The 12924-nt window shown below is 27.6% G+C and overlaps 1 protein-coding gene across 1 annotated transcript; it reads left to right on the top strand.

Moving 5' to 3' along the window:
• The first annotated feature begins 9222 nt into the window (after window positions 1-9222).
• LOC107930131 (lactosylceramide 4-alpha-galactosyltransferase) lies at window positions 9223-11398 on the top strand. Its single transcript, XM_016861704.2, has one exon. The coding sequence runs from the start codon at window positions 9874-9876 to the stop codon at window positions 11104-11106; it is 1233 nt and encodes a 410-aa protein (XP_016717193.2). The 5' UTR covers window positions 9223-9873; the 3' UTR covers window positions 11107-11398.
• The last annotated feature ends 1526 nt before the right edge of the window (window positions 11399-12924 follow it).

The following is a 12924-nucleotide window of genomic DNA, read 5'->3' as shown; positions in this document are numbered from 1 at the left end:
CCTTGAAACATTTTTTTTTTTTTGGTATCTTTTATGCTTTATAGTTCATATTCGAGGTTTGAACTTGTCCTCTTTTTAATAATGTTATTAAGTTTGAATCTAAATGAAAATTAACTATAAATATTAATGTGCAAAGAGAAAGGTGAGACATTATTATTAAAAAGTCTTTTACAATTTCAATAGAGATATATGACCTTTATAAATTTTTTTATTTAAAATTTTTAAGTAACAAAGTTAGAGGGATTAACTAACAAATAAGTAATATTAAAAGGATTTACAAAATAAATAATCTTTCTCAAACCCATTAATTTGAACAAAGGCTCTTATAATATTTTTCAAAAATAGGATAAATTCAAAATCATACATTGAAATAGATGAATATTAATACATATTGATAACTATATATATCCACCGAAATAAAATATTAACTACCTCGTAAAATGCTATTCTATTTTGTATAGGTTATTTAATCACTTCACCTGTTCTTTTAGCAATCGTTTATTTTTATTCTTCTAATTGTTGATTAAATGGAAAATTATATTTGACTCCTTTAGAAAATTAATAATTTATTTTAAGATATTTTAACATGAAATTATTTAATTTTAGCCTTAAAATTTTATAGTTTTACTTATGAAATTTATCTTTACCCTCGACCTGATCAAAACTTAACTTTAAAAAAAGAATGCCATGTTTGGGGCTGAGTTGTAGGGGTTTTAATTGGTTAACCGACCGGTTAACTGACCCGAACTATCATTAACCGAATTAATCAATCCTTTTAAACTATTAACCGTTAATCGAATCAAAATTTTTTTAAAAAAATTAACCGAATCGAACTTTTTCGGTTAATCCGGTCAGGCATTCGAATTAACCAAAATTTATATATATATATTTTTTATTTTTGGTTAAAACAAGTATAAAACATATAAAAAATTAACCGACTTAACCGATAGATTAATTTATATTTTAAAAAAATTAACCGAACTGACTAACGTATAGAGGTGTGCATGGGCCGGGCGGCCCGGCCCGGCCCGAAGGCCCGCCCTAAAAATGGGAGGGTTTGGGTAAAAATATAGGCCCGAAAAACGGGCTTGGACAAAAAACGAGGCCCGTTTAAAAACGGGCCGGGCCTCGGGTAAGATTTTTTTGGCCCGGGCCCGGCCCGATTTTAATATTAAATTATTTTAAAAATTTTTTTATTTTTAATTTTAAATAACTTTAGTACTTTACTTTACTTTTTTTGTTGTTTTGATGTTATTTTGATATTGTAAAACTTTTGTTATTAATATAATTTAATTCTTAATTTAGTTTTAATTTGTTTCAATTTTTCAATTTTAATATAATTACTTTTTATTATATTTTTAATTTATGTATTATTTTAATAATTATTTTAGTCCCATTATTTATTTATTTTTTGTTTTATTATTTATTTTTATGTTTTAAATGTATTTGATTTATTATATTTTAAAGTTTTTTATTTAATAAAAAAAGCAAAAAAAATAATATGATCGGGCCGGGCTCGGGCCTACCATTTTTTTCTCGGGCCGGGCTGGTCCGGGCCTTGAAAATGGGCCAAAATTTTTTAATGGTCCCGGCCCGAACCCGGCCCGGCTCATGCACACCTCTACTAACATAATACTTATATATTATAATATTATTTATTACCGATTAACCAAATTCGATCAATTAACCGAATCAATTCGATTTTACCCGAAATTTGTACACTCTTACTGAGTTGAGGCTAGCTTAACATGCAAAAAAAAAACTATATTACTGTTTAAAATGATAATATACTTTTATAGCTAAAATTAAATAAAATACTTAAAAACCATTTTATTTATATTCGGATCACATCAACCTAGCCTTTCATCTAAGCAGGTTCCAATATTGGACCAGGCTAAATGGGCCACCAAGCCCCTAAACAGCTCTACCTAACCCCTACGTCAATGCTTAAGACATCATTCATTTAACTTTTTCCCATTCATTTCAAAGAAAAATCAATTGTTTAATTAGGTAAGAGGTTTTTTAAAGTTTTTATGGTTGTGTAAATTAATTTTTTTTTATTTGGAATTGAATTTTAATTAAAAATAATAATTTTCATGTAAATTTTTATAATAAATTTTAATTCTGATTTTAATTAATTTGATTTAATCCTTATAATAAAATAATTTATTTGTTCAAATTTAAGAAAATAATATTATTGAGAAAGAATCACAAATCTCAAATATGAATCATAAAATTGATATGAAAAATTAAAGAAAAAAGACTTAATTGTGTAAAAAGTCCTCAAACTTTTTTAAAAAAAAAGCAATTAAGCCTCTATTTTTTTTTTTTGCACTCACTTGAGTACTTAACCATTCACAATGCATCAAAAAGACCCTCAAACTTTTTCAAAAAAAAACAATTAAACCCAAGGGTGAAGGCAAAAAAATTTGGGGGGCCGAAATTAAATTTTAACTTTTACATTATAAAAAATGCAATTTTACCATTTGAATAGCCTATATCTTTATAATTTTTAAAAGATTGAATCAAATTTTTTAAATCATTTTTAGGGGGCCAAAGTGTAATTTTACCTTTACTAATTTAAAATTTTAAAAAATTTAAAAGGCCTAAATGGAAAATTTTTCATTTTAGAGGGTCAAGCCCTTGCCAGCCCCCAGCTACGCCCCTGATTAAACTCTTGCTTTTTTTTTACACTCAATTGGATATCTAAGCTTTCAAAATGTATCAAAAAGACCCTCAAACTTTTTCAAAAAAAATAATTAAGCCCTTGCTCTTTTTTTTTTTGCACTCAATTGGGTACTTGAATCGCCCTTAACTTTTTTTAGTTAAAGCCACTACGGTCACAACCATAATGTGACATGTGGCAAAAAAAGAGATAAAAAGTAAAAATCAATAAAAGTTATAAAAATAATTAATTTTTTTTAAAATTATAAAAATTATAAAAAATTATAGAAATAAATAGAAATATAAAAAAATATATAAAAAATTTTATAAATTTGTAAGAAAAGTATAAAAAAATGTAAAGAAAAAAATATAAAATTCATAAAAAATTATAAAAATTTATAAAAATTTATAACTTCTATTGTTTTTTAATTTTTTTATCAATTTTCACCACATGTCACACTGTGCTATAATGCATGATGGCTTTAGTTAAATAAAAATTGGTGGTAGTTAACTTTAATAGTCAATGATTAAAGGATCTTTTTGATGCAGTTTATATATATATTTTATGATTTTTATAAGATTTTACAATTTTTTTATAATTTTTAACTCTTTTGTTAAAAATAATAATTTTTATAACTTTTATTGATTTTTATTTTTTATAATTTTTTACCACATGTCACACCGTGGTTGTGATATGAGGTGGCTTTAATTGAAAAAAATTAGATACAGTTAAATTTAACGGCCAACTATTAAAAATTTATTATTAACTTCTAAAATGCAAATTTTTTGTTTAGTCAATAATTTTTTTTTGAATAAAACACAATCAAATTATATTAATCTAACATAAATGAATAATTTGTTACTCTAATAATCTCAACAACAACTACTAACTTCTGTTGACTCTCAGCCAACATTTGCATAACTCTATGATGCCATCTTGACTTAATGGATTCGCAACTTGCTTTCCATGAAGTTAATTCATGTCATATGGTCTGTAAAATATTGGAGTTGATTAGTCAATTTTGATGTTGTTTATCTGTTAGGAACCTTCATATTCTGTTTGTCCATTTTAACTACTTCCACTTTCTGTTTTACATGAAGACTGGTTCATTATGTCTCCCCACATGGATGCCCACATTAAATTAGGGTTTAGAACCCTAGCTCCAAATTCAACAAAAGATGGGCCTTTGGGCTCAATATAACTCAAAAATGGGCCTTGGACTGGACTAAAACCAATTGGGTTTAAGATTAAATATTGGGCTTCAAAAACAAATCAATTTGGGCTTTTAAAACAAATAATCTATTTGAGCTTTGAATTTTTTACATTAAGCCTTTTACTCCAAACTGATTCTTACTTAAAGCTGATTTTTTATTTGTCTAAAAAAAAAATTCTAATTTTACTTCAAATAAAAAATTTATTATTATTATTCAAAACCAAACATGAGTGGATAAATCAATACAAAATTTTAAAAATTAAATTAAATTAAAAAAATTCAAATTAATTGAAACTAAAATTAAACACAATCTAATTTAATTCTATTTAAGACAAAAAAATGTAAACTATTGATATTATATCAATTAAGTCCTTTCGTTATTGAAATTAGTAATTCAACTGTTAAATGACATGTCAAATATTATATAACTAAATTTTAAAAAATTAAAATGTTGACAAATAATTTTAAAAGTAAAAAAACTGAAAATAAAACAAAACTGACAAAAAAAGAAAAAAAATAATGATAAAACTTATATAAAAGTTTTGAAAACCACATAAATTAAAATTTTTAAAAATCCTTTTTTTTTACAATATTCATTTTTTTCTTAAAGTTTAATACCATTTAAGAGTTAAATTAGCTATTTTAGTAATGAAATGAACTAATTAATATAATCTCAATAGTTTGCAATGTAATTAGAATGATTTGAAGTTTAAAGATCTATTTAAAATGAAGGTCACAGTTTAGATGTTTGGTTCAATTAACTTTTATTTCTTTAAAAAAATTCATTGTAATATATATATATATGGTTCTCAACATTCTTTTCCATGGTAAATACTTTTAAATTCATACTCTTTTTTTTTTTTGGTGTGTTTGGTTGGGTGAAAAACTAAAAGGATGAGAGGAGAAAATGGAAAGAAAATAAATTTGAAATGTGCTTGGTAGAGAAAAAAAGAGCGATGAAAGAAAATAAGAGAGAAGATAATTTTCTATCCTAATGCATAAAAATCAATCATTCACAATTGAAATGACGAAAAGAAAGAAAATGAGAGAGATCTGTATATTAATTCAAAATTATACATTTTCAAATCTACCCATCTTTTTATCGTTCCTACAAACTACACTTACGAAAAATTATATTTTTTATTCCGTAATTTTAGGGTTTTTTCATCATCTACATTGAAGTTTTGTAGGCAACTCCTTTTGTTGATGAATGTGTGGTATCATTATATATATTTTGTGGGTGGCCGTAAGTAAGAAAGGTGCAGGCAAAAGGAATTTGTGTGAGCCCCATTTTCAGGATAATTTCCATGTTAGATACACTATAATTTAATCATACGACCTAGTTTCCTAATAAAACAACCCAACATCCCTCCCATTCTACAAGATAATTGGAAAAGATGACAAATTGTAAAAGCTATTCATCGTGAATGTGCAGTGAGGTGTGGGCTTATCCTACCAAAACACTATACTGGGGTTGATATTGAATCAAAATATTGAATTACTCTCAATAATGTTGATTTTAATTATTTAATTTAATTTTTAATTTTTATTAATGAAATTTGAATTAAATTTAATCAAACAAATTCATTTGAATTATTTTATAATTTTTTTAGATATACCAATTCATTCATTTTTGAAATTGATAGGAACTCAAGAGGTATACAGATCAATTTTTTATTTGTTTTTTTTTTTAGTTTCTTTTGATCTTAAAAATTCAATTTGATTTAAACTAAAAAAATAGAATTAATTATTCAAAATAATTTTGAAAAAATTAAACAACTTGATTCAATTAATTCAAAAAATTTTAATCGAACCAAGTCATATCCATCCCTACCAATTAGGGAAAATAAAAGAAAAAATGCATTAACAATTGTTTAAAGATATCTCAAATTATAATTTATTAACCGGATATCCATCTACCTCAAAAGATAACCTGAAATCCAAACATTGGTTTAATTCACATTTTAGCACCACCAAACTCATCAACACCTACTAATGGAAAAGCTTGTGTTTTTTGGTCTATAAAATTAGAGATTAGAGGCATGGGTTGATCATAATTACTAAAGGGACAACTCAACTTCATATACATATATATGATAAAGTAATGGAGGAGGAAAAAAAATGATTGCATGCCAATAATTTTGGTACCAAATATATGTTATTTTGCAATCATCCCTCACTAGTTTTTATTATAATTTATAGTACAATAATTGTATGATACATAAATGTTATATATACCAAGTGACTTCTCATCTACCTTGAATAAGATTAGGGACCAATATCAATTATTATATTGTTAACCCTTTGGCTTTTCTATTTATATTTTGAAAATTATAATATAAGTTTGGTAAATAAATTAAAATATTTTCAATAATGAAAACAAGAATACGTTTGATATATATATATATTTTTTATAGTAGAAACATAAGAAAAAATAATTTACATATAAAATTTGTTATACAAAATACTATTATATTTATATTAAAGTTTCAAAAGGGGTTTTGATTGATCGATCAAAAAGAAGAATCTACTTCAATCGATATGCCCTTAGGCACGGCTATACATAACATAGAAATCACACTTGGAAGGGGTAGACAATTAACTAGAGTAGTGGATGTTGTTGCAAAACTGATTGCAAAGGAGGGGAAATCTATATATTTTGTATATTTGTTATCACCATTAAGCTTCTTCTATTAAATTCAATAGTGCGACATTTTAAAATAACAAAAATTCACTTGATAGTGATGTGATAAAAAAAATAACGTTGAAAATACTAATATAGATTTTTTTTTCTTAAAAACATTCATTGGAACTCATTATTATAAAATATTTTTTTTGTTGTTGGAATAGTGTTTTGAAAAAAAGAAGAAGACGTAGGCATTGTAATTAAAAAAGTTAATAATATTAACTATTTAGACTAACCAATTATATTATAAAAAATAGATGGATCAAATAATATAAAAAATTTAAGTATATAGTTTAAAACCAAGTTTTAGCATAATATAAGGGCCAAAATTGAAAATTTCCTATAGTCTTATAATGTTAAAAAAAGAAAAAAGAAAAAAGCAAACCTAAAAGATGTGTCAAAGTCTTTAAGACATTTATAACATAATTCAAATTGGTTATAATTATTAACTATTTAGATTAATTAATAACATTATAAAATAAAAAGACTTAATTATGTCAGAACTGAAATTTGATATTTTCTTATAATGTAAAGAAAAGAAGATAATCATATACGAGTCATCAAAAGGAAGGCCACAAGGGTGTTTTTATTATATATAGATATATAAATAAAATCACTTATACCAATTTAATTAAATTAAACTATGAAAGTTTTTTTTTTCTAAAAAATGAACTTTAGGATTGGTATTTATACTACTTTTATATATTTTGATTCTTCTACATAATATCATTAATTAATCTAAATAGTTCATACCCTTAATTATTTCAGTTAAAATATTGATGTCACATTTTTTTTTCCTAAAAGTATCTATTCCAACTTCATGCATATATATAGAGATGTTTTTAAAAGGAATTCACATCATCATTTTAATTGGAATAGGTAAGGATGCTAATTAATTGGTTTAACTATTGCCACAGTAAAAGTGGAGGACCAAGTTTTGTCAAATTAAATATAAAGATTAAATCACAAATGTGAGTAAAATAGAGAAATTGAAACTGTGGTTTTACCATTATCTTATAATGACTAAAAGAAGAAATGAAAAAAAGGAATTGAGTCATTCGTTATTCTAATTAATTAGCATCCTTAATAATTTCAACAGGAGGCACGGACCTTTAAAAAAAAAAACACTTATTTCAACTTATCATGTCAAAATAATTTTTTTTTAAATTCATGCCACAAATTTTTTTTAAAAAGAACCTAATTAAACTAAATACCTAAAAGTCTCATACACTAATCTTATTATTCTTAAAATTTTCTAACCTAGATTCATCTTCTAAATTGCTCTAATTGGTTCGGCCGCAGCTTTGTGCTAACCTATATTAAATTGCCATCCTAATGAAATCTTAGTATTTGTACTAGCTAATAATATTATAAATTTTAGTAAATATTTTTTTTTCTCAAAAAACACATCTGATTGTTACCACTGTTAAATATCATTAATTAAATTCATTAGTAAGATATTTTGAATTAAAAAAAAATCACTTGGTCATGAAGCAACAAAAAAAAAAAATTAAAAATGCCAATGTGGACTTTTTCCTTAAAAACACATATTTGAACTTGTAATGATAAAATAAATTTTTTTGTTGGAATGATGTTTTTTAAAAATTGATGTCAACATTTTAATTAAAATAATTAAAGATATTCACTATTTAAATTAGCTAATGACTTTAAAAATGTATAGAAAATAATTATATTAAAAAAAGAAAAACAAAATATATGACATAAATCTCAAGTTTGGGTATAATATAAAAGTCCAGAATTAAAATTTGATTATAAAAGAAAACCTCAAAAAGACTTAAAAAGTCAAAAAATTATCCATTTTGAGTTAGAAACAATATTAAGAAGAAAAAAAATAAAATGAAAGAGAGGCAATGATAGGGAAGGCAGGGCCTTAGGTTTCCTTTTATGTGAAAAAGGTTTGCTTGGCTTGTTAGGAATAACTATTATCTGGTTTTGTCGGTGAGAAAAAAAAATTGTGCTGTAAAATCCACCAACCCAACATCCTAATTCCTAATTATGTTATGATAATTGTGGGGGTCAAATACAGGGCCTTTTTTTTAAAAAAAAAATAAAAAAAAGGTACACATAAACCTTTGGTCGCATGCATGCAATCTTCTAAATCCTTGGCTGCCTTCTTTGTTTTAACTTGATATTTTATATGGATAATTTATAATTAAATAATACTTGATTATAAATAAATATTAATAAATTTCATCTTTAAATTTTAAATTCAAAACTTGAAAGTTATTAGTGTTGGTTTATAATTAATTATTATGTAATATTTTTATTTCATATAATAATAAAATATATGATGCTTCTGTATATTTCCTTTTGAAAACTTTCTGTACACAGTCAAACTAATATCCAAATGACATCAAATTAAATTAGGAGCACACATATTATTTATATTAGAATGATGAATAAGTAGGAAGCACCAATAAAATTACAATTATAATTAATATATCGATATATCTATATGACAAAAATCAAACTATTACAATACATAAATAAATAAATAGATAGAATATAACTATATCTATATTAGAATAAATATGGACCGAAGACACAATATATGATTTCTTATATATAATGAAACTTTAACCCACACATTTCAACTTTTACCAAATATGATTTTAAAATTTAACTGTTCAGAAGCTCATCCAAATTTTATTAAGGTTTCAATCAAGGGCCTGCATATTTCAACATTTGCTTCAAAATAACACATGAGACATTAAGCCAATAAAGAGTGTTGAGAACATGGGCAAGTTGTCAATAATTGACCTCTACCTTACGTCGAGAATCTCTAGCCACACCGCCCCCACGTCGCTAATTGATATAAAGACCGTTCCAGTTTAGACTTTTTTATCTAAAATTTGTAGTCATACATCATAAAGAAGGTCCCAACACTATCACACCCATCTTTCTCCGTAAAATGATGCCTCCCGTAAAAGAAGAAAAAGACCAAAGAAATTGTTAACCATCTCACTTGGTTCTTTTCAACTGGTTTATGGCATTTTTTCAGGCATACCATATGTCAATTTTTTATCAATTAAAATTACTCCTACACTTGTTTCTTCCATCTCTTTTAGACCCAAAAAATAACAAAAAGGTAATACAAATGAAAGTGAAGAAACACACGATGCTTCGTATATTATATTATTGGACTCGCTTCCTTTGGGATGTGTCTCTTTTGTAAACTTATAAAATATCTCTTCCCATTGACCTCCAGACAGGTTTATCTTCAGCTCTAACAAGCCTTTGAAATTCTGAATATCTAGATAGCTTCACCCTCTTCAACACCCCATATTGATGGCAGCCAAAAGTTTTGGCTGCCGGGTTGTTAATCGATCCAAATCGCCTGTTGTTTTTATGATCTTGTTTGCTCTTCTAATGTTTTCGATGCTGGCAGATAGTATTGTTTCTAAAATATCACTTGAATCGGCTGCTTTCAATCAGAAACGTGATTACCAGGTGTTGCAGAGTCCGAAAGTTGTAAGAAATTTCAAGAGGAATGTTGTTTTTCCTCTGCCATTGACTGTTTCTACACAAAACAAGATCATCAGGGTCGATAATGAACATGGGATTGGGAAATTCAGGAGAAGAAGACTGCCAGAGCATGAGGTTTTCATGTCAGATGAGTTGACAAAGAAGTTCCATGGCCGAGTTCTTGAATTCTTCAACCATGGGTGCGAGGTTCACTTCTTCATGACATGGATTGCCAAGGTAGGGTCCTTTGGAAGAAGGGAAATCATGGCAGTGGAAAGCGTTTTTAAAGCTCATCCTAATGGTTGCTTGATGATTCTATCCAGAACCATGGACTCAGTACAAGGTTACAGGATCCTGAAACCGTTGCTTGATCGTGGTTTCAAAGTTCTAGCAGTGGCCCCAGACTTCCCATTTCTGGTGAAGAACACACCCGCTGAAGCTTGGCTTGATGATATGAAGAGTGGGAAAAAGGACCCTGGTGAGATTCCATTGGCTCAGAATCTATCTAATTTATTGAGGCTTGCTGTTCTATACAAGTACGGTGGTGTTTACTTAGACACGGACTTCATAGTGCTGAGGAGTTTTAAAGGGTTGAAGAACACAATTGGAGCACAAAGCATTGATGTGGTGTCTAAGAACTGGACAAGATTGAACAATGCAGTGCTGGTCTTTGATATGAACCATCCACTCGTACTCAAGTTCATTGAGGAATTTGCTTTGACATTTGATGGGAACAAATGGGGACACAATGGGCCCTATATGGTTTCCAGGGTGGTTCGTGGAGTAGAAGGGAGAGCTGGTTATAATTTTACGATCTTACCACCTATGGCTTTTTATCCTGTTGATTGGATGAAAATAGGGAGCCTCTTTAAGCTGCCTAAAGATAGCGCTGAGTGGAGATGGATAGAAGCTAAAGTGTGGCAGCTAAAGAGGCAAACATATGGAGTACATCTCTGGAATAAGCAAAGTAGCAAATTAATGGTTGAAGAGGGAAGTGTAATGGGAAGATTAATGGCAGAAAATTGTGTTTTGTGTAAACATGTGTATAGTTCTTAAAAAGAAAGTGATGGTGAAGCTTATTCAATCAAAACAGATTGTCCTATAGTTAAGCGTCAAAATGTTGTGCCCCAATTCAAGGGCCTCTCATTATAAATTAAATGTGAATCGAGACCGGGTAAGGGTAAGTTATAGAAAGTAGTAAATATAGTTGAGACATGGGCATAGGACTAAGGTATCCTTTGTTGATTTTGTGATCTTTAATCTCTCTCTTAATGAAATGGTCTAGTTAAAGCTCATGATACTCTCTTGTTGGGACACCTCAAATAAATTATAGCTAACTCTTTTTTTCTTTTTTTTTTTATGTTGGCTAAAGTTCAAGTTGGTGTTCATTTTGTTACTTCAAGCACTACTTTAGTTTTTTAGTTCAAAATGAACTAAGTTGGTATAGCATTTAATGTAATTAGGTGCTGATAGACTGATAAATCAGCTTAATTACCTATGTGTGCAAGTAATGTTTTCATAAATTCCAATGTAACTTAGTGGTGTTAGGTGGATGTTTAGGGGATGTAGTTGACTGTATATGTATTGTTTTTCTTATTAAAAATTTGAGTTAAATGAGCTGAAGCCATAGCTCCCTTGCTGCACATTTGTGAGCAAGATACTGCCTTGTTCTGTCCTGTTTTCTTCCTCTACTCCTCTTCCAAAAACACCAACACAAATAGATATCAATTGGCAATGGCTCATTATACACAAATAAATTCCTATTGATCGACAAACTCTACTTGACGAGCCAATGGGCAACAAATTCTCTTCTCTTGGGACATGCTTCATTTGTCATTGCTAATCTCTCCAAATGTTCTTGCTACGGTGTTGTTTGTAGTGTAGAGTCATGGTATAATGTCCAATTTACATATCAGCTTGATGATTATAATTTTGGACAAGCTTAGAATTAATAGATAAATTTACAAATCTCATGAATTATTATCTGCAATAATCACATTTTTTAGGTAAAATAAGGGATGGGTTGGAGTTTATTTAATTTTTAGATTATTATTTAATTGGATGAATAAATAAAATAATTGACTCTAAAATAAAAAATAAATTAAGTAATTATCTTAATTGAATATTATTTAGATAATTAAATAAATTTACATATAAATTTTAATATGATAAAGTCAACATAATATTAAAATTAACTTATGTAATTTATCGTTTATGATTTCAGCAAAAAAAAAAAGAAAAAAGAAAAAGAGGAAGTGATTTTATTATCCGCAAACTAAAGAAGACATTTATCCTTATTTAAGTAAGCATAAATCAACAAAGGAGAAGAGTCTTATGCAATCATGACATTGTTTCAGTTGAAGAGATGAGTCCTATTCCAAGTTGATTTTTTTGGATATTATGATAAAAATGAGATAAGGTTTTCAACGAGGAATGTATGTAGTACGTCCTTAAAAGAGTCTTTTATCAAGAAGGAAGTATGTGCAGCAAAGTCTTGAAGAATCTTAGTTGGCCTTCGTGTCTTCTACATGAGTTCCATGCTTGAAGAGTCCTAGTTTGTCTTGGCTTGTTGGTGCAAAAATGAATGTAAAATAGCTAGAAGAGAGAGAAAAACTAAATTTTCTTGTAAATTAATTTACCTAATACAACTACTCCCTAGTAAGCTTTCTTGTAAATTGTAATACATGACTTATATACAAAAAAACTTCAACTAAACATGTCAAATACAACTGATTTTCCCAGTATGCACTTTGTGTGTTAAGATGTGCTTCATGCGTCAATATGCACTTCTTGTGCTAGGATGCACTTTGTATGCTAGGATACACTTCGTGTGCTAGTATGCATTATGTGTGCCAGTTTCCCCTACTTCAATTT

Source organism: Gossypium hirsutum, chromosome A04, assembly GCF_007990345.1.
Source record: "Gossypium hirsutum isolate 1008001.06 chromosome A04, Gossypium_hirsutum_v2.1, whole genome shotgun sequence".
Taxonomy (NCBI): Eukaryota; Viridiplantae; Streptophyta; class Magnoliopsida; order Malvales; family Malvaceae; genus Gossypium; species Gossypium hirsutum.
This window is presented reverse-complemented; position numbering and strand designations above follow the sequence as displayed.